This window comes from Bidens hawaiensis, unplaced genomic scaffold (genome assembly GCF_021521415.1).
Source record: "Bidens hawaiensis isolate Kalapana, Puna unplaced genomic scaffold, B.hawaiensis_p1.1 tig00010796_1, whole genome shotgun sequence".
Taxonomy (NCBI): Eukaryota; Viridiplantae; Streptophyta; class Magnoliopsida; order Asterales; family Asteraceae; genus Bidens; species Bidens hawaiensis.
The window spans coordinates 339376-362827 of NW_027491829.1; the positions used below are offsets into that span (position 1 = coordinate 339376).

The window sequence follows — 23452 nt, forward strand, 5'->3', positions numbered from 1 at the left end:
TATCATATTTTCTAGTGTAATTTATTTTCTCTAGTAATCTGTTTTTTGCACTTTGTTTTGTTAAATTACTAATTTGCCTTTATATTGTCTATTGTTAAAAATATATTTTTTTCTTTTTAACAAGCGTCCGTCTATATAACTTGAGCAAAATATATATAAATAAAAACTAAAGTTTTGTTTATCCTTTTAGAGATGAATTCTTCAGATTTTAACTATCCTGCCCATTATAGTAAAACATTCACAATTTAACCACCAGATAAACGAATACTACACTGTTTTAGGGTAGGGATGAGCAAAAATCGGGTATGAGTTTTCGGGACCGGTATGATGCGGTACCGGTATTTTCCGAATTTTACTTTAAATACCACTGTACCGGTGCCGGTACCAAAAATTTACGATTTTCGGGATCGAGATTTTCGGTACAGGTACCAAGCTCATTCCTATTTTAGGGTTACCAAACGAAAAATGAGCATCATCCTTTAGCTATCATACACATTAAAGTAAAAAAATGAACATTTAGCCATCCATTGTGTTAGGATTTTCAAATGATTAACCGCCAGACAATGAGTATTACAACATGTTAGAATTCTAAACGATTAACAACCAACACAGGAGTATTAGAACGTGCGGTCCCGTCTTTTGGTTGATGCTTTCATAATGTTTGAAAGTGTGCCACATAAGCACTGTTGGAGGCGTTTATAGAAAGTAATTTTTTTTCTCTCTTTTGCAGTAAAAAACTAACATTTATTGTTTATAAATGAGTTTATCATCATTATATATCCTATCCATTAGAGTTAAATCCAACATTTAGTCGTAGAATTTCCGTGTATTACAATGTTTTCATCCGGATTTTTTTAAGGGTGCCACATAAACACTATTGGAGGTGGAGGTGCTTTTAGAAAGTAATATATATTTTTTAATTATTATTATTATTATTATTATTATTATTATTATAAATGAGTTGATATTCTTTTAGATACCCTGGCCATTTAAGTTTAAAAATATAATATTTAGCCATCTATTGCGCTAGGATTAATAAACAAGTAACTGCCAAACAAACGAGTATTACAATTTGCTAGGATTTTCAAACGATTAACAACCATAAAACGAGTATTACAACTTGTAACGCCATATTTTTATCCGTGTACTCATCCTAAATATTTGAAAGGATGCCACATAAGCATTGTTGGACGTGCTTTTAGAAACTAATATATTTTCCTCTTTTCCTTGATTAGCAAAATAAATAAATATTTGTTGTTTAGAAATTGGTTCATCTTTTAGCCATCACCTTTTTGCCATCTGTTGCATTTGGATTTCTCAATGACGAAAAAACGAGTATTATAACATGTCAAGAATTCCAAACCGTTGATTGTAAAAAAAAATCGAGTATTACAATGTACGGCGCCGTCTTTTGTCTATGTTATCATCCGGAATTTATGAAAGAGTGCCACATAAATACTATTGGAGGTGCTTTTGGAAAGTAATATATTTTTAGCAAAAGAGACAATTATGATTAATGCCCTTGTGCTGGAAGGGCTGCGGTACTCTACAGGTCTCAATATCAATTTACGCATTCTGTGCCACCGTCGTTTTCGTGTGGGCCTTTTTATGCCACTCTGTCAGTTGACTAGCTGACGGCAAGAGCATTTTGGTAATATCTTAATAATAATAATAATAATTTACTCTCTTTTGTTCTTGAACAAATTACACTTTGGCCTCCAGCGAACCACCGTTCATAGAATCCAACATCAATTGAGGTAATGAGATACATCATTCAACTCATTTTTGTTTCCTGATCAAATGCCCTAGCATCTTCTTTCTTGATTTATGATTTCAAAAAAAAAATATATTATTTATCCTATCAAGATTTGAGGACTTTTGTTGCTTCTTAATGAAGATGAAGATGGATAAATTTCTGGGTTTAGGTTCAAGGTTCTTGAATGTTGCTGATGACAATGAATATGGAGGGGTAGTTTATGTCATTTAGCCACTCATTTTAGCAGTGTGACATTCGTTAATTTCAGGTCTTGTTTGTATTTGTTGTTGTATTTGTTTATTATGTAAACCGACCCGATTTGTAAATCAAAGCTTATGTTATAATCAAAATGATGGATTTATGTTACAATATTGTTTCACACTTGTTGGGTCTTGAAAACATCTTACCTTTATTTTTATTTATTTATTTATTTATTTTTTATTTTTTTTTGTATTTTTGTCTTGATCCATTTTGCATGAAAACTCTTGTGTCTCACACCCATATTTGACCACCAACATTACCCTATATATACACCACCTTTCCTCTTTATTTTCCCTTGCTACAACTCCAAAAAATAAAAAAAACTCTCTCAAACATCTAAGATTCAAGGTTATCTTCTTAAGTATTCTTGAAGGTTTTTAGTCTTTCATCTTAATTAGTTTATGTAGCCTTATTAATACTTGTTTATGGTTGTGCAACATATATATAATATACACCCCTTGTTTACCTTTGGTAGTTACTTCTCCGATTCCGGTCGGTGAGGTTTCAAACCTCATAAGGCAAGGCTTCATGGAGGACTTCGTGTCCTTGATATATATACATCTATATAATTTGTTCATACATATTAATCTTGCTTATTTTAGTTTGTTGGTCATGTTTACAAGTTCCATGGTTATGGGTTTTTAAGAGTCTATGCTTCGGTTTAACCGTAAATAGCTCTAAACCGTAAACCGAACTTTGTTGCTAGTTTTGTTAAATAATTGTTTAAACATACTTATTGTTAGATCTAAGTTTCTAAATCATTTTTACAAATTCTATGGTTATGGGTTTGTAGAATCTTACCTCGGTTTTAACCCGAAACACGATCCGAACCGAAAACCGAACTTTTGTTTAAAGACTTTATTGTTAACTTTTGGTTGTAAAACTTAAAGTATTTTTTTTATTTGTACATTATTATACAAGTTCTTTAGTGTTTGGACATGTGGAAACCATCTATGAACTTGTTGTGAGATGGAAACCGAACCAAACCGATTTTACTCGCTTAAGACACACAAGTGTGTTTTTTTTTAGCCATCAAGACTTGTACATTTCTTTAAAAATAGTTACAAATTGATTTTTAAATATTTTCTTAAGTACTTGAAAATGTTGGATCTAACTTGATCTCATAACAAAGTTTGGACCGACAAAACCGAACACTCGCTTAACGTGCGTTGTTAGTTCTAAAACAATGGAACTACATACTTGGTTAAGTCTTATTAAATTTTATTGAGTTATCTCATAACATTCAATATTTTGGAAAGTTGACTTTGGGTTTGACCAATTATCAAGACCCGAACCGACAACCAGAACACTCGATAAAAAAAAACCGTTTTAGTATCTTTATTTCAAAGGGATTTGCATTCTTGCATTTTATCCACCTTATTACTTAACATAGGTTGAGTAAATATAAAGGTTAGATACTTTAACCCGGTTTCGAGCAAACTTACATTTTTAAAAGGTTATTATTATAAATTCTTAAATAGTTACATTTTAAACCTTGAACTTTAATTATTTACATTTCTCAACATTTATTTTGTTTAAAGACCTTCAAGACAACCTTTCTAAATTCAAGACTTCTTTTCTTTTTAGGCATTGTGCGTTCAACTCGTCCTTCAGACAAATCTCCAAATTATCATCTTTGAAGTTTACTACTTGAAGGTAAGTACTTCATACCCCATTTTCCATCTTTTATTTTGGGGGTGACATTTCATACTTATTCAACAAAATGCTTTATATTTGAATCTTAAACCACAAACGTAGTTGTATACTTTACCTAAATAATTGCTCGATTTGGTGTTCTATGCTTATATGCCTATGTGTTTATCGCTTTTGGTTGGTGGAACTATAAAATCCTAGACTATTTGGCATCCCCTTATAGCAAGGTGTTATTAACGTAATGCAATTAACGATAACTATAAAATCTTAGACTATTTGGCATCCCCTTATAGCTAGGTGTCGCTAATGTGTTTAGCGATATCTATTTATCCAAATTACCACTTTTATTTATCGTTTCGTATGCAAGTGTTGTGGCTATCTTTATTATATACCAATATGATTAAACTTATGAATTGCTCACCAACCTTTGTGTAGACAAACTTTATTTTATGAAATGTTGCAGGTTTGCATCTTGGTTGATTTATGATTGTGAAGAAAACGACATCAAAGACCTTAGGATATTAGTAAAAATGAACAATATCAAATTTGTCATATTTTGTGATATCTTGTTTATGGTTATTTTATGGATAATTGTTATGTGACATTTTCGATGTTGTGAAATGAAATGAGTTTATTAAATATTGTCACTTTAATTAGTGTCATGTGATTATGGACAATCGTTACACCTCGGCATGTTCCGCCACCTTTGGTCGGGGTGTGACAAGCAGTCAACCCACGGCAGGAATTAAACTGTGCTCGCCTAAAAACGGCGGTGGCACATAACATGCAAATTGAGAATGAGACATGTAGAGTGCTCCCACCCATCCAACACAGGGGTACAAATCATAATTTTCTTTTAGCAAAATAATTAAGCATTTGTTATTCAAAAACGAGTTCATTATGTTTTAGTTATCCTACCCATTGAAGTTAAAAATCCACTATGTAGCCACCAGCTGCGTTAGAATTTCCAAACGATTAACCACCAAACAAACGAGTGCGGTGTAACACCCACAAAATTTTGGTCCAAATTTGACAAAATTTAAAAGTGAAGGACCAAAAATATTTATAAGATAAGTAATGGGAAAAATAAAGTATAAGAAATGAATGCATGTTTATGTTAAGGAAAATAAGTATGGAAACTCCATCCCACATGGAAAGTAGGAAAGAAATTAAAGCACTTTATAACGAAGGAGTTTTCCATGGTAATGTTCTTATGTGGCTAACCACTCTCACTAGTCCTAGCGGAGGGTGCGAAGCACCTGACGCGCACAGACTCGGATTCGGGCGATGGGCGATTTGATGGCACACTTGGCACTTCGCACGCTCGCATCATCGCGAGCCGCATAAAGGCCGCTTTAGTATTTTTGAACTGTGGAAGATAGACCAAGAAGTGACAAGATACTAATGTTCAAGGACTAAAAATAAAAATTCTGATTTCCAGACCCATCGCGCTACGCGATGGGTATACAGATTAGATCATCGCGCTACGCGATGCAGTTTCCCATGAGTTTAGAAAAAGGGGCGTCGCGCTACGCGATGGTCCAAAAGGAAGGGGGCATCGCGCTATGCGATGACCCGGTTAAGTAACCGGATCAACCACGTGGCAACCTCTGGTGGATTGTGGCGTCGCGCTACGCGATGACCAGGGGGAAAACCCCATCGCGCTACGTGATGGTGGTCAAAACTTTGCCCATAAAAGGGGGCTACAGGTTTGAAACATTCTCATCCCATTTTCACACACACAACATTGGGAGACGTGCCCGACTCGTGTGAGGTTCCATGATTCCGATTTCTTGTAATTCGTGCAAGAACTGAAGTTTTAACGACCCGTAGATGTGTTAAGCGAGTTCGAAACAAGGTTCTGACGGTTTAAGCTTCAGTACGTGATAAGGAAATAGAAGTGCTGCCCGCGCAAAGCTTAGGCAAATAAAATACCTGCATAAGGTAGGGGTTCTGCTTAAGTTATTATTTTATTATTATTTTATATGGCTTATACCTTAGTCAGGAATATAGTCTATACCTTGATCAGATAAGTAATTGTAATAAGCTTTCATAAGATAAGACTATGGATAAAATATTATTCTTTATTATTGTGTAAATATATTTCTTATGAAAGAAGAAATTAGATATATATATATACGTTTCTTCACGATGAAGAAACGTAGTATACATATGTGTTTTCTAAAAGAAAAGAACATCAAGGTAAAGGTTATGTGACTAAAGGTCTAAAGCTAGATTTGTAGATCTAGTTATTTATGAAATATTATTCTCGTACTATAGGTCCGAGATAAAGACCAGGCAATTATCAGTGAGACACATTGATTATAAGGTGAATACGTCCAAACCTTTTTATATGTGAAATGTTTTATGACGTGAATATGTCTATGTACTGTATATTTTGAAAAGATATTTACTCTTTAAAACTATGGACTGTTATCCATATGTAAAAGAGTTATGGAAATATTTGCATGAGGGTTGGTTCAAATCCTCTAAAACATTTTGATACAAGGTAGTACTAAACACTCAGACTAAAATACACATGTGTCTGGATCCTTACATATATGTACTGTAGTGGGCACACTACAAACATACAGACCATGAGGCAAGTGACTGTCTCTAGGGCGAGTGAAGTCCGATTATGTGGTCTATTGGTATTTTAGTTCCGATAAGATGGGATGAGGCCCACTGAGTCGTTGAACACTATTGGTGTTGTATCATAACAAAGGTGATTTTGTATATGATTATATTATGATGAATTATGAAAATCTTTTTATTGAGTCAGCGTTATTCACCAGCACATAGCTGACGTATTCCCCCCCCCCCCCATTTCAGGAAAACAATAAAGGTAGAACAGACAAGCAAGCCAGATTAGAAGATTGGGGACATAGTCATTATAGGTGATCTGATGACTCATATGTTTTAATTAAAATATTGTGAATAATCATATTTTAAAATGACAGGTATTTGAAATATCAAAACGAGTATTAAATTCCTTAGATTTCATTATAATAATATTTTATGACTTCCGCTAAAAGAATGTAACTCTGATATATTTACAAAACAGGTACCAACTATTGGTCATACGCCTAAGCCTAAGCCGGGGTGTGATATGCGGCGTCATTCTCATCCGGAAGTTTTGAACCGACGTCACATACTCACATGTTGGAGGTGTTCTTAAAACTTGATATACTTTTTTTTTCCCTTCTCTTTCTATATCAAAAAAAAGATGTAGTTTATAAATGAGTTTATCCTTTAGCTATCCCACAGTGGGAAGTTAATTTATCAAGTGTGGATTGTTTGCGTTTAGGCTATTAAAAAGGTTATATATGACATCTTCTTTATTTAATGTAAACTAAACAATTTATATTAAGAGATAATACTATTGTATAAATTTTATTATTTATTAAATTTAATTTATTGATTTTAAAACATATAGTTTGTTCTTACAATATGAGCATGGCTTTAAAAATCCTGATAGAACATTCATTATAAGATCAACATATATATCATAACCAACAAAACATTATTTGATCACTCAATTGTTTTTTCTTTGACGAATTAGATTTTGATAATTTAATCTATAATGCACTATTTGATAATAATCACTATTAATAATGTAACTAATGACTAATGACACTGTGAACTTTCATTCTCTTTGTCATACAAGCCACTCTAACTAAGAACTCACTCCACTTGCGTAGGGCCATATCCGTGAATTATTAAAAGTTTTTGGGTCGAAAACGAGAAAAAGTTTGAGTCTTTAGTAATTTTTTTTCTTAGGCTTAAACAATTAAATGGTTAAATGGTTTATTAGTTATGATTTGGGTTTTTAGTTTAAATGAATTGAGTAATTTGGTTCAAGCATTAAGAATTCGTATTCCTTTTAGGAAAAAATAAAAATAAAAAAATTCGGGTTTGCATGGTAATCGGGCTGGGGACAGTCACCCCCCCCCCCCCTCAAAGCCGGCTCTTCGCTTGCCCCTAATTTTCATTAAGTTCAAAACAATTTTATAACACTTTGATTGTGACAAATATGAGTCAGTTGTTTATTGAGGATTTTTTTATCACGTTGTCATCATGAATTCGTATCAACCAATGATTCACACTTCAGATTATTAAAATTTGATTTTTTTTTATTAACTATTACCACCGCTATTATTATTATTATAATTTTGGTTATCACCCAAACATTTACTTTTAAACGAACAAACAAATGTACCTGGTAAATCATTTTACCCAAGCACAAAAGTCACTAACAATTTTCTTTTTTATTTATAACAATCGTAAAACAATACCTTGTTTTAATAAATAAAGTATTGAATGAGTTGGTTGTGTGGCGAACCACGATGGAGGTGGTGGTGACGGTGGTTGCAAAATAAAATGTATTGATGGTGCTGACGTACGGTCTTGAAATTGAATTATTTAATGAGTCCACGCCACCTACAATGGCCAAATGAACCCATGCTTCTTCAAGTTCTTTACATTTTATTCATTCATTTATTTTAATAAATAAATTTATAATATATATTTATGTCCAAACCTGATATACCCATTTAACATATTATAATTACAATAATATAATAACAACTATATACAATTAAAGCGGTACATGACAATTAAGACTATTTTTTAGGGAGATTTTAATTTTTATAATGGAATAGAAAATATAGTAATTTTTCTGTATATTTAAAAAATTATTATTTTATTATATTAAGATTTTAATATATTTTAAAAGTAGTTGTGACTTGTGAGTAGATGTAAGAGAAAAAATAATAACAAATATATAAAAAATATTATTTAATTGAAAATTATAGAGAAAATGTATTAATTTTTAGTGTAATTTTATGTTTGAAGATCCAAGAGAGGGATGCGAATACTCTAACAATTAACAGTTAACACTCAACCTTCTGGGTTTATGTAAGGCCCCGAACCCGGTAGCCCTACTTTAGCGTCGGATTTACTCATAAACACAGTTCTTCAAATCAGAGTTTATTAAAACTTTTCGCGGAATATAAAACATCAATCATTTGTTACAAAACGTTAAACCTTTTCCTTGATACCATAACACAAAACTTTATATTTAAAACATCTTTACTTCTTTCTTCAGATGCCAGCCGTTCAATCCATGCCGTGTGTCATCCTCATGCTAACTCTATAATCAGCTCACCTGCGTGCATACTAAAAGTCAGCTACGCTGAGTGAGTTCTAGTTAATCGAACGTCATACAATACATACACATACATACATATCCGTAGATACATATCCATACTTCACTAGTTACCCTTCTGTTCTACTTACATACTTGCTACCATACATACATACATATCTACAATCACTAACCTCAGTCTACCGAGAGTACGTTCATAGTTCACCGTCTATACCTGTACTCAAGGTCGTGAACACGTACAAAGGTCCGCAGTCCTTACCTATGTTCACCCTTTATGGTACGTGCAAGGTCCGCAGTCCTTCCCTATACCATCCTACATCCACAACACGTACAAGGCCCACAGTCCTCCCCTATGTTGCAACCTAAACCATAGCACGTACGAGGTCCGCAGTCCTCCCCTATGCTACCACAATACAAATACATAGCACGTACGAGGTCCGCAGTCCTCCCCTATGCTACCACAATACCAATACATAGCACGTACGAGGTCCGCAGTCCTCCCCTATGCTACCACAATACAAATACATAGCACGTACGAGGTCCGCAGTCCTCCCCTATGCTACCACAATACAAATACATAGCACGTACGAGGTCCGCAGTCCTCCCCTATGCTACCACAATACAAATACATAGCACGTACGAGGTCCGCAGTCCTTTCCTATGCTGATGCCTATCTATAATACGTATAAGGTCCGCAGTCCTTAACTACGTTGTCGTCTATTATCTGTAACACGTATAAGGCCCACCGTCCCTATCTACGTTTACGTCTATCATCTACATTACGTATAAGGCCCGCAGTCCTTAACTACGCCACCACCAGCCGAGTCTATGTCCGACAGAAGCTAGAGGGATTTGCCATCCTAACTTACTATGTCGAACGTAGAACTCACATACCATTCGTGTACCTGTATACACATACTTCACATATACAATAATTACATTATAGCATAAGAACACTCTAGGCGTTCTTTACATCATTCATTTAACAACCCTACCCCTTGTCGATATGTGCAATATCCGAAGATCGTTCACGCCCCGACAAGTATTCATTTGTAATGTTCATACATCTTCGATATATAATATTCGTATCTTTATTTTTAACCTGATAGTACGCGCAATATCCGAAGATCGTTCGCGTACCGACAAGTAATTCATATCCATCACATATATTACATATGGCATACACTTATCACTTAGGATAAATGTATTAACAACACATCGAGTATGCACACAGCCCCGAAAACATAACACATAAATGGGGCTAGAAACTCACCTGAATCCTGTTACGCTCGCCGTTGATCGTAATTCCTTTCTTTAACTGGGCTCGGCTAACTGTATAATATTTACACATATCAATTAACTACTACTACTCGTTTTGTATTTCTATCTATATATATGACCCACAAAGAACGGGGGTCCGGGGGCAGCGCCCCTGGCAGCGGGGTTCTAGGGGCGGCAGCCCCTAGCGGGGTCCAAGGGGCAGAGCCCCTGGCTGGGGTTAAGCTGCCAGGTCAGCTTGGAAAAATTTTATTTTCGATAACTGCCTTAACACATTTTCCATTAGGTTTTTAATTTATTTTCTAAACGAACCTCACTTCAGGCGAAGTTAAACCTTAGGCGAACTTGGCTTCAGGCGAAGTTAAACCTTAGGCGAACTTGGCTTCAGGCGAAGTTAAACCTTAGGCGAACTTGGCTTCAGGCGAAGTTAAACCTTAGGCGAACTTGGCTTCAGGCGAAGTTAAACCTTAGGCGAACTTGGCTTCAGGCGAAGTTATCCTTAGGCGAACTTGGCCGTAGGCGAAGTTATCCTTAGGCGAAGTTACGCTTGAAGGCGAAGTTACGCTTGAAGGCGAAGTTCATCAGGCGAACTTAATCTTGCAGGCGAAGTTGTCGCGCTGCAGATCTGTTTGCCCATAACTCCTTCGTTTCTTAGCCAAATAACTCGATTTTGGTACCCACGGAACCGTATGATCGGCGCCTACAAACCCCAACCATCAAATAGGCCTAAAATCGACGTTTTAGGGGTCCGATTTGGGCAGTTGGGTTTCGGGTCCGGTTAACCCATCCAATCCTAACCATTTTCAGTAATAATAGCTTTGTTAGATTAGTTCTTACCTTACCAACTCAGATCTATCAACAAATCTCGGGTCTCGGCTTCGAATCTAGATCGGTTAGAATGTGTGTGTTTTGAGGGTGTAAGGAGTGTGTGTTAGGGAGTTTGGTGAGAAATGAGATATTTTGGGATTTTGGGGGTATTTATATCCCTGAAATCCCATTCTCATTTAACCTATCTCAATTAACCCAAGTCCATAACCCACTTCCATTACCCGACACTAGCCCGACCCATACCAACTCCTATTCTTTTATTTATTTCCTGATAACCCGAGAAAACTTCCCATCTATTAATAAGTAATATAATTAATATTACCTTTGAAATTTCGGGATGTTACAGTTTATGGCAATGAAGATAAAACTAAGCCTCCTTCTGGAAGTCGACTATTCGGCATTAGTCATTAGAGGACAAGCTTCCTTAGGGAACGCAAGGAGGACCCGGGAACCAGGGGTTATGCTATTCGGGAAAAGCCCTCTGAGGTTTTCAAATTGAAGAACCTACGACTACCCGGTCATACTAAAAATAATCTCTGTAAAAAAACAGTCAACACACATGTGGTCTATATTAACCCATTGATGTACCCGCCGCCCTCACCACTCATCGCACACAACTTTTCACAAACCAAACATGAAAAATACCCAAAAACATATTCGGGAGAAACTCTCTGAGGTTTTAAAATTGGGGTCGGCTGCAAGCCAACCCAGGACTACCGAGCCATACTAAAAATAATCTATGTAAAAAAACAGTCAACACACATGTGGTCTATATTAACCCATCGATATACCCTCCGCCCTCACCACTCGTCGCACACAACTTTTCACAAACCAAACATGAAAAATACCCAAAAACATATTCGGGAGAAACTCTCTGAGGTTTTCAAATTAGGGTCGGCTGCAAGCCAACCCAGGACTACCGAGCCATACTAAAAATAATCTATGTAAAAAAACAGTCAACACACATGTGGTCTATATTAACCCATCGATATACCCTCCGCCCTCACCACTCGTCGCACACAACTTTTCACAAACCAAACATGAAAAATACCCAAAAACATATTCGGGAGAAACTCTCTGAGGTTTTCAAATTGGGGTCGGCTGCAAGTCAACCCAGGACTACCGAGCCATACTAAAAATAATCTATGTAAAAAAACAGTCAACACACATGTGGTCTATATTAACCCATCGATATACCCTCCGCCCTCACCACTCGTCGCACACAACTTTTCACAAACCAAACATGAAAAATACCCAAAAACATATTCGGGAGAAACTCTCTGAGGTTTTCAAATTGGGGTCGGCTGCAAGTCAACCCAGGACTACCGAGCCATACTAAAAATAATCTACGTAAAAAAACAGTCAACACACATGTGGTCTATATTAACCCATCGATATACCCTCCGCCCTCACCACTCGTCGCACAAGACTTTTCACAAACCAAACATGAAAAATACCCAAAAACATATTCGGGAGAAACTCTCTGAGGTTTTCAAATTGGGGTCGGCTGCAAGCCAACCCAGGACTACCGAGCCATACTAAAAATAATCTATGTAAAAAAACAGTCAACACACATGTGGTCTATATTAACCCATCGATATACCCTCCGCCCTCACCACTCGTCGCACACAACTTTTCACAAACCAAACATGAAAAATACCCAAAAACATATTCGGGAGAAACTCTCTGAGGTTTTCAAATTGGGGTCGGCTGCAAGTCAACCCAGGACTACCGAGCCATACTAAAAATAATCTATGTAAAAAAACAGTCAACACACATGTGGTCTATATTAACCCATCGATATACCCTCCGCCCTCACCACTCGTCGCACACAACTTTTCACAAACCAAACATGAAAAATACCCAAAAACATATTCGGGAGAAACTCTCTGAGGTTTTCAAATTGGGGTCGGCTGCAAGCCAACCCAGGACTACCGAGCCATACTAAAAATAATCTATGTAAAAAAACAGTCAACACACATGTGGTCTATATTAACCAATCGATATACCCTCCGCCCTCACCACTCGTCGCACACAACTTTTCACAAACCAAACATGAAAAATACCCAAAAACATATTCGGGAGAAACTCTCTGAGGTTTTCAAATTGGGGTCGGCTGCAAGTCAACCCAGGACTACCGAGCCATACTAAAAATAATCTACGTAAAAAAACAGTCAACACACATGTGGTCTATATTAACCCATCGATATACCCTCCGCCCTCACCACTCGTCGCACAAGACTTTTCACAAACCAAACATGAAAAATACCCAAAAACATATTCGGGAGAAACTCTCTGAGGTTTTCAAATTGGGGTCGGCTGCAAGCCAACCCAGGACTACCGAGCCATACTAAAAATAATCTATGTAAAAAAACAGTCAACACACATGTGGTCTATATTAACCCATCGATATACCCTCCGCCCTCACCACTCGTCGCACACAACTTTTCACAAACCAAACATGAAAAATACCCAAAAACATATTCGGGAGAAACTCTCTGAGGTTTTCAAATTGGGGTCGGCTGCAACTCAACCCAGGACTACCGAGCCATACTAAAAATAATCTATGTAAAAAAACAGTCAACACACATGTGGTCTATATTAACCCATCGATATACCCTCCGCCCTCACCACTCGTCGCACACAACTTTTCACAAACCAAACATGAAAAATACCCAAAAACATATTCGGGAGAAACTCTCTGAGGTTTTCAAATTGGGGTCGGCTGCAAGCCAACCCAGGACTACCGAGCCATACTAAAAATAATCTATGTAAAAAAACAGTCAACACATATGTGGTCTATATTAACCCATCGATATACCCTCCGCCCTCACCACTCGTCGCACACAACTTTTCACAAACCAAACATGAAAAATACCCAAAAACATATTCTGGAGCAACTCTCTGATGTTTTCAAATTGGGGTCGGCTGCAAGCCAACCTACGGCTACCGAGCCATACTAAAAATAATCTATGTAAAAAAACAGTCAACACACATGTGGTCTATATTAACCTATCGATATACCCTCCGCCCTCGCCACTCGCCGCACACTACTTTTCACAAACCAAACATGAGAAATACCCAAAAACAAAACCAACCAATTCTCAAAGGACTAGTTACATAATTATAAAGACTCAAGATTGAAAACAAAACACACATGCAGTTGACCGAATGTTCCAAAACCATCCCCTCGCGTCTCATTCTTCATATATATATATATATATATATATATATATATAACACCTATACATACACCACCTCTATATATATACATCTCTCTCTGCAACTCATCCTTCGTAACATACCAAATCAACTCAGTAACCGCTTAACTCAACCTCTATATACATAATCAATCAAACACACATCTATTCAATCTCCATAAACCCTAATTTTGCGTCAATTTGGGGTTAGGGTTTTGCTTCCATGGCCGATCCAGGTCCGGATGAGGATCGGACGTTGATTCCGTGTTTTGCTGCTCCATTGTGTAATCCGGATCCGGATTTGGTTCGGGTCGAGACGTGGATCCGGGCCGAAAACCCGGCCCGGGAGGTGTTGAAGTGTATTCGTCCGACTTTGGATTCTGAAGAGAAACGGAAGGATGTGATTGAGTATGTGCAGGAGCTCATCAGATGCAATTTAAACTTACAGGTTGATTATTATTATTATTTTAATTTAATATAATTTTATTATGTTTGTGATATATATATATATATATGCTTATTGTAATTAGGGTTTTTTTGTTGTTGAGGATGTTGTGTTGACTAGCATGAGTAGTGTCTTGCTACTCTGATTGTTTTGTACTTGTCGTTTTTACTTTAATAATTAGGTGGCGGCGGAGTTTGTAGCCTGCTTTCCGATGTAATCACTATCTCGATGATTTTAATTAATAACTATCTTTTAAAAAAAATGCAAATAATAATAATAATATTTAGGGTTTTTGATTTTTATGATTGAGTTTTTAGGAGGAAGAAGGTGTTGAAAAGTGTTTTCTTATTATTTTTTAATGAAAAATCTATTAATTATATTTTTGGTTGACTTTGAATTTATCACGTGTGATCTCACGTGACCCCACCACTGAGAGTACATATTCATAATTTATGAGGATGATTGTGTTAGGCTGAGGGGTGTGGGGGGCGCGAGAGGGGGCGTGAGTGGGGGCGTTAGCCAATAATATTGTGACGTGTGCAGAGAGAGAAACTTGATAAGATGGGTGTTGGTATTGGTGATAGCGCCCCGGGCCATGGTGTGGAGGGGCGCGAGAGGGGGCGCGAGCGGTTTATTTTTTTATTTTTTTATAAATGTATTAAAAAAACGTATTATTAAAAAAACAAGAAATTATTTAAAAAAACACACATTAATTAAAAAAACACATTAATATATAAAAAAAATTAAAGTACTAAAGAAAAACATTATTCTTATTATTCGGCTTCGTCTTCTTCGATCAACCTCTTCCGGATACGTTCCTTTTGTTTTTCCATCAGCATTTGGTCGACCGGATTTAGGTGGCTGAAGTCTCTTGCAAGGAAGTCCAAATCTCTCATTCTTTTTTTTTCCTTTTTGTCAATAGAGACCACCTCCATGGTTTTGTTGAATTTATTGAGGGATTCAACAAGATCGTTGATGTTTACGGCTTCCCCCTCAGCCGGTTTTTTCCCCCTGGCGTCCCTTCCCAATGGCCGCCTCCTCGGCGGTGAAGACGTTTCCTCCCCCGCAACGTTTAGGTCGAATCCAACCCGGCAATCCGACCCGGCGGAAGTGCTGTACGCTCCAGACGAACTAGTTTTAGTCCGTTTCGGCCCTACTTCCGCATCAAGGTCCGGCGCCACCAGCTCAACCCACTTGGAACACCTTCTCAACCTCTCCCACACCTTTACACCGTCCCACGTCTTCACCGTCCCATACCTCCGCAGGCACTCCTGCTTCCACTCTTCGACAGTGAAATTATAGACCGCCAAATCGTCACTGCCACTTGGTCTCATACGACCGGCGTTCCTGTTGAACAGATTAGTAAACAAGCCGACAAATTTTCTGATTTCGGTCCACCGACCCGAAATCATATCGGCGGTCCGCTCTGTACTCCCAACGAGCGAATAGAACGTCTCCCTAACCTTTGTCCAAAAGACCTGTCTCTTTTGGTAGTCCGCTGCAAAATGCATAATAAATTTGTATGTCATTTAACTTTTTTATTTAACTTTTTTATTAAAAATCATTTTTAAAAACGTTAAAACAATTACCGCAACGCCGATCCTCAGAAGTGGCTATCCAAGCCCGACACAGGGCTTCCTTCTCATCCGATGACCACGGAGTGATTTTCCGTTTCGCCCTTCCGGTCGAAGCCGAACCCGACCCGTCCGTTGCAACTTGTTTTTTCCGGTGGACGCGTCTTCTTTGTCCCGCAGCTTCACCTTCTGGTTCTGGTTCTTGTGTCTCCGGAACTACAAAGTTAGGAGACGGTTGTATGTTGGATGGTTGAAAGCCGGATGGTTGTTGCGACCCCGAATAAAACATCGGTTGGTCCGGTGCCGACCATAAATCGTCGTAACTGTAATCTGATTCTAGGTTTGGGTACCAATTTCCAGCCATGTTTTTAAAAAAAGGTTTGGAAGATGGGGTGATTTCGGGTTTTGGGTGTGGTATGTGATATTGGTATGTGATATTGGTTTGGGTTTGATATATGTTTAATACAGAGAAACAAAATCGAGTTGGATATTGGTTTGATATGGGTTTGATATGGGTTTGTTATTATATATAGGAAAAAAAAAAGTTTTTTTTTTTTAATAAAACACCCCCCAACGGCTCTATTCACGCTTTCCAAGAAAATTTCACGCCATTCTCAACCGCTAGCACCCTGGCGCCTGCCTCGTTTTCCGCTCTCGCGCCCCTCTCGCGCCCCTATCGCGCCTCGGTGGTGTGGTGCTCGCGCCCCGGGGGGCGAGCGTCTGGCCTCTTGCGCCCTTCCTAGCGCTCCACACCCCTCAGCCTTAGGAGTTTGGTGAGTTGCTCATATGGTCCTCTATGTTGTGTTCTTTTTATTTTTAAATAAAATTTTTAAGGTTTCCTTTAATTTTAAATTGATAAAGGTAACCTTTTTTTTTCATGTGGAATTGATTGAAGCAAATATAAATAAAAATCTCTCTTTATTTTTATCACAGAAATCTTGAATTATTTTAAGGAGCAGTTGGTATATTATTTTAAAAAGGCTATATTTTCAAATTATATGTTAATAAAAGTGATCATAATTTATGAGGATGATTGTGTTTAGTCTGCCTATGTTGTCCTCAATGTTTGTGATATTTCTCACTGAAAATAAAGTGTGTATGATTTTATTTAATTTTATGTTTGTTTGGGCTTCAAAAGTATAAACAACAGTAATCTTGAATTTTTCTGGAACAGTTGGTATGTATTATTTTTGAAACCTATATATATATATATTTTAAATTAGATATAAATAAAGAATTTTTATATAGAGTTTGAATTTGAATTTCAATCAAATTGAATTAAAATTGATCGATTCTAAAACATTTGAATTCGAGTCTTGAACACCCTTATTTTTATTTTCACTTGCTTATCTAATAATTCAAGGATATCAGTTTATGAGCTAGCTAATCTTGAATTATTTAGGGAAGAGTTGGTGCATTATTTTGTATTATATGTTTACAGGACTCTTTTGGTTTTTAGTTTTGGATCAATTTTTAAGTTGAAAATATATCCGATAAATTGTCTTCGGATAATGCATTTGGAAAGATGCACATTGTCTCGTAGATTTATAACCATTCGCCTTTATCAAGTTCACGTTGTTTAGTTTTGTGTTAGATATGATTAACTTTCTTTATGTAAAACATTCATTGTAAACTGTCTTGAGCTGAGTTTTCAATGCTTCAAGTTGATGATTTTATATTAGTCAATCATGATTATGTGGAATTATTAAGTTGGAACACCTTCTTCTTTCTATTTTGTATCATGCCATTATTTAGCTTCTTTGGTACCTTTTGATCTAATTATATGTGTTGTAGGTGTTCTCGTATGGCTCGGTACCATTAAAGACTTATCTACCAGATGGAGATATAGATTTAACGGTCCTCAATGTACCTAACTATGATGAGATCTTGCCTACTGAAGTTTTTCGTGTTCTTCAAGAAGAAGAGAAAAATGGAAATAGTGAATTTGAATTAAAAGATACCCAATTCATCGATGCTGAGGTTATTACTTTACTACACTAATTTCCATTCTAAAATTTATTTTTTTAATTTTGATGTCGGAAAAAAAGAAGTTATAGGGGAATGGGTCAAACAGGGTTAACTGTGACGCAACTCTATTTTAAGCACGTACTCCTTTCTAATCATAATTAACACGTCACTGTTTTTTTTCCCCATTTTTTGGCAGGTGAAGCTCGTAAAGTGTATTGTTGATGATATCATCATCGATATATCGTTTAATCAGTTGGGTGGATTATGCACCCTATGTTTTCTTGAACAGGTATGATCTCTTACGCATTTATGAGGCCGGTGGATCACGTTATTTATTTCTATATTTTGAAAGTAAAAAAACTACATATTTTTCATGATATCCATGTGCGTCCACTAGGAGTGGGAAATGGATGGGGCATGCAACATTTCAAAATAGGTTCGAGTCAAAATGGTTAATCTAAATAGTGTTTTGACAGTTTCTAACTAATTTTTAAAACCCTTTATAGATATAAAGTGCATTAAATATCATACAAAGTTTGTATCTTTACAATTTAGAAGGTTGTAGGGTTGTTCATAAAGCTTGTGGCTCGCTTGAAATCGGCTCTATAAATTAGAAGCTTGGCTTGTTGGCTCGTTCGTTAGGCTCTTTTAGCTTTCTTGTGGCTTGTTTAAATCAAAGCCGAAGTTTTAATATATATCAAATTAAACCACAGAGTGTAAAAAACTTACAATGTATAGAGATTATTACTTTTGTAGCTTTTCAGTTATGCATTGTTTAGGTTAAAAACATTACTTTTATATGCATCAATATGTAAAAATGAAAAATATTTTTTTTATTAAAATAATCGACCTGGCTCGATGATCATAAAGTATACATTGTGTTATGCTCGGCAAAGTTTCACCCTTTGATTCATGTGATCCATTTTCTTTTTAGCTGTTGTTTTGATATTATCTTTCTTTGGTATGCTTATTGACTTAGGTTGACCGTCTAGCCGGCAAAAGCCATCTGTTCAAGCGAAGCATTATGCTAATAAAAGCTTGGTGTTATTATGAAAGCCGCATACTCGGTGCTCATCATGGCTTAATATCCACCTATGCATTGGAACCTTTGGTTCTTTACATTTTCCATGTTTTCCATACGTTTTTATGCAGCCCCTTACAGGTATAACTAATTATCTCTTTGACTTTGTAGTTAAAGTCAAAGCTGCAACTAATGATCTATTTTTGCACCCGTTTTCAGGTTCTCTACAGGGTTTTGGATTATTATGCCAAATTTGATTGGGATAATTATTGTATCAGTTTGGATGCCCTGTTTGCAAATTTTCCTTGAATGGTTCAGCTGGTAAGAAATATTTAGACGGGCCATGCTTGACATGCTTATATTAGAACGGGTCGATTTGGGTAGTGGGTTGGCTATTTTCAAAGTTAACGAATTGGGTTGTAGTTAATTAAATTTAATATATTAATTGTACGTGAAACATGCAAAATATTTACCCAAATATAGAAATGCGCAAGTGGTTACGTTTTTCGAGTCATTAATTGAAATTCTGAGTTTATTTTGAATGGGCCAAATGGTCAAATCAATTACTTTAGCTAAAAGGGAACGGGTCAAACATGTTCAACGATTATTTTGAAACCGGTTAAACCCTATGGTTTGAAACCGGTTAAACCAGACCGAACCGGTCAAAACCGCTTTCAAGCCGGTAACACCCGATATTTGGTTTCTCCTAAACTTGTTCAAAGAAAAACAGTTGACTTTATTGGCTCGAGCCGGTTCCAACAAAAACTGTTTTTGACTTTTGTTGACCCGAACCGAATCCAACCGAATCCAAAAAAAAAAACAATTTTGACTTTTGTTAACCCGAACCGTATCCAATAAAAACTGATTTTGAATTTGGTGACCCGAACCGGTTCCAACAAAAACCAATTTTGACTTTCCTTGACCCGAACTGCTTCCAACAAAAACCGGTTGTGACTTTTGTTGGCCCAAACCGGAACCAGTTTCGGAAAAAAACTGAAATCTAGATTATTATAGCCTTTTTATTTTTGTAATCATAATAAACATATCAATAATTTCAGGAAATAAAAATTATAATAAAACTAAAAAGGTGCTTTTGTAATCATAATTATATTTAATTGACTCTGCAGTGGATCAAGAAACATATGTTTTGCTGGTTAATAATCTAGATTATTACAGTGTTATTGTGTTTGTAATCACAATTAACATATCAACCATTTCAGAAAAAGCAAATTAGAAAATGGGCAAAAAAGTGTTTTTGTAATTATAATTATTAATAAACATATTAATTTACTATGCAGTGGAACACCTAGAAAACAACGGAACAGGTGTTTTGCTGGGTGATGACTTCAGGAAGAATTGTATTGATATGTTCATAGTGCCTTCCGAGGCGGATTCCCGGATTTTCTGTCTCAAAAATCTGAATATAGTTGATCCATTGAAGGAAAATAATAATCTTGGAAGAAGTGTGCACAGAGGTATACACTTTTTGGTTTTTGAAACAACAAATATGGTTGTATATACGTTTTTCTTTTTCCCAATATACCCTTTTGTTATTGTGTTCCTGCCAGATTTTGTCAAAAGGCTCATGGCTTGCTTGAAATCCCGCTCGTTTTTAAGCGAGTGGAGCGCCCAAGTTTTAATATTATATAAATTATAACCCAAACTTATAATGCAAATATAAATTATGATTTTTGTGGTTTATGAATTCTGCATTATAGTTTTTTTTTAATATCAGTACGTGTAAAATTCAAAAAATAAACGAGTTGGCTCAAGCTCAGCATTTCAACTTGTTAAGATAAACGATCTGGCTTGAGCTTTTGACGAGCTGTGCTTGCGCTAAACATTTCTACTCGTTAAGATAAACGAGCTGGTTCGAGCTCAACATTTCAGCTCGTTAAGATAAACGAACCGTGCCAGCTCGGCTTGCTTACAGCCCTACAAATATTTGAGCTGCTTGAATGGAGTTTGGGTTGTGTTTTGAAACTCATCATCTAATTATTACCACCTGAAGCTGCAATCTTCAGAATTTAGTGTTAGGATTAATGCACGTATTAGCTTCATTTTAGTAATAGTTTTTTGGACCGTTGCAGGAAACTATTTTCGTATAAGGAGCGCATTTAGATACGGAGCTCGGAGGCTTGGTAAAATCCTGCAAGAACCAAACCCCAACATTCGAGACGAGATCAAATCGTTCTTTCAAAACACATTAAAGAGACATCAACCTGATTACAGTCCCGACACCATTTTACCATTTCTAGCTAACGAGTATGATACTTTGATCGTTTCGTCTCCTACTGAACTCTACTTTGAAGATGATTTATATCCAGACAGTGATTTGGATGACTACTCGAACAATGACCATAGCCCCCCTCCATTGACCGAGTCAAGCATAGAGGAAGAATCAATGACCCTTGAGATGTGGATGAATGGAGATACGGTCAGCTTATCTGCTAACGGGGGCAGTAATGGAAATTCATCTGATAATTTATCGTTTGATAATAATGAGAAGGATTGTGTTAACGGGGGCAGTAACGGAAATTCATCTGATATTTTATCGTTTGATAGTAATGACAAGTACTGTGTTAACGGGGGCAATAATGGAGATCCATATGGTAATTTATCGTTTGAGGATAATGAGAATAGTTTTGTTAACGGGGGCGATAATGGAAATTCATCCGATAATTTATCATTTAAGGATAATGAGAAAAATTGTGTTAACGGGGGCGATAATGGAAATTTATCCGATAATTTTTCGTTTGAGGATAATGAGAAGGATGAAAGTGATGATAGTGTTGAAGCCGATCTCACGGGTGATTATGATGCTCACGTAAGGAATTTGTTGTACGGTCAAGGGTGCCATGGGTATGCATTTTCTTCGGCTTTGGTTTGGGCTAGCCCTGCCCCTATGCGTGGCACCGGACTCTACATTCCTCTTATGGTATGTTCTTTACTCCTTTCTTCGTAGCATCGGTCAGAATGGGGTTGACCCGAAGCACTTTTGTCTCCTTTTTAAGTTGAGAAATAGTTAAATGTGTTAAATATGATTAACAAAACGTATGCTATGGGTTGTTTTTGGGCTCAAGTCAAACCAAAAACCACAAATTTGGCTTGAGTTTTTGTAGATCATTCGGATTCGGTTTTTATGATATTGTCATTCGGTAGGGTGTGTGCTGTGACCAACAATAATTTATTTTAGTTTAATAAATGTGATTATAAAAGGCTCATGTGTGTGAATTGTGTGATTAATATGTTGTTGTAGAGCCTCGATACATATGAGGATGAGCAACCGCCTACTAGGGTGTATGAGGACGAGCAACTGCCTACAAGGGAGAGAGGGAGGAGCCATGGACCACAACCGGTCTCTAATGCTAGTTTATCCAACCAGAGTAACCCGCAAGTTAGCCAGGTTGACTCCAGCCAGACTCACCTGCAAGTTAGCCAGGTTAACGTTAACTCCAACCAGACTCACCCACAAGTTAGCCAGGTTAACTCAACTGCCAATGGTTCTGCAAACCAACCTAGGAAACTGGTATTTGGATCTTTTCGACCTATGCCCGAGAACCCATCTAATGGGCAAAGCCTGAAAGTTGATGCATGTGACGGAAATCAGGAAAGGTAAGTCGAGTTTACTGGTTTGTACGGTTTCGGGTCCACTAGGGGTGAAAACGAGCCGAGCCTGAGCTCTTTCTGGCTCGTTTTGAGCTCTATTTCTAGAGCTCCAGCCCGGGTTGTGAGTTTCAAGCTCAAGCTTGGCTCGTTTATTTTTTATTAATTCAATTATATACATTTAAAATTATATTTTATGTATGTTTTGATATATTTTTATATATAACATAATATATATATTATCTAAATATGTTTTTCATAGTTTCATATGTAATAATAATTGTTTTAAATTTATATTTAATATGCTAATTAAAGTTATAAATAATATGCTCATTTAGCTCGAGCTCTATAAGTGAAGCTTGTGCTCAAGCTTGTTTATTAAACAAGCTTAATTTTAGGCTCGAGCTCATTAAGCTCGGCTTGATTCCAGGTTTTAACGTGCCGATCTCGAGTAGATCATGACAGCTTTTTCTCGTTTACACCCTAGTCATAGCATGTAACTTTTTGTGTAACTTTTGTCTACAATTTCCGACTCTTTTATAGATAAATAGTGTCAAATATGGTCACAAAAATAGTATTATTTCAGATTTTTTGAATAAAATGACTTAAAGAGGTTTTATACTTTTATGTATTAGAAATATACTTTGGACCAACAAGAAATAGAACATAACCTAGTTGGTATGGGCCGACCCAAA

General features: G+C 36.6%; 1 protein-coding gene across 1 annotated transcript; it reads left to right on the top strand.

The window, feature by feature from the left end:
• The first annotated feature begins 20388 nt into the window (after positions 1-20388).
• On the top strand, positions 20389-22116 carry LOC143536358 (uncharacterized). Its single transcript, XM_077030367.1, has 3 exons — positions 20389-20392; positions 20450-20626; positions 21242-22116. Exons 1-3 carry the CDS (start codon positions 20389-20391, stop codon positions 22114-22116), a joined length of 1056 nt encoding a protein of 351 aa, XP_076886482.1.
• Positions 22117-23452: the final 1336 nt, after the last annotated feature.

What these genes read in the sequence shown, in the direction of transcription:
- LOC143536358 (XM_077030367.1), top strand. An exon ending in TGGAAGAAGTGTGCACAGAG is followed by an intron (nt 20,627 to 21,241) that starts GTATACACTTTT and finishes GGACCGTTGCAG; the next exon opens with GAAACTATTTTCGTATAAGG.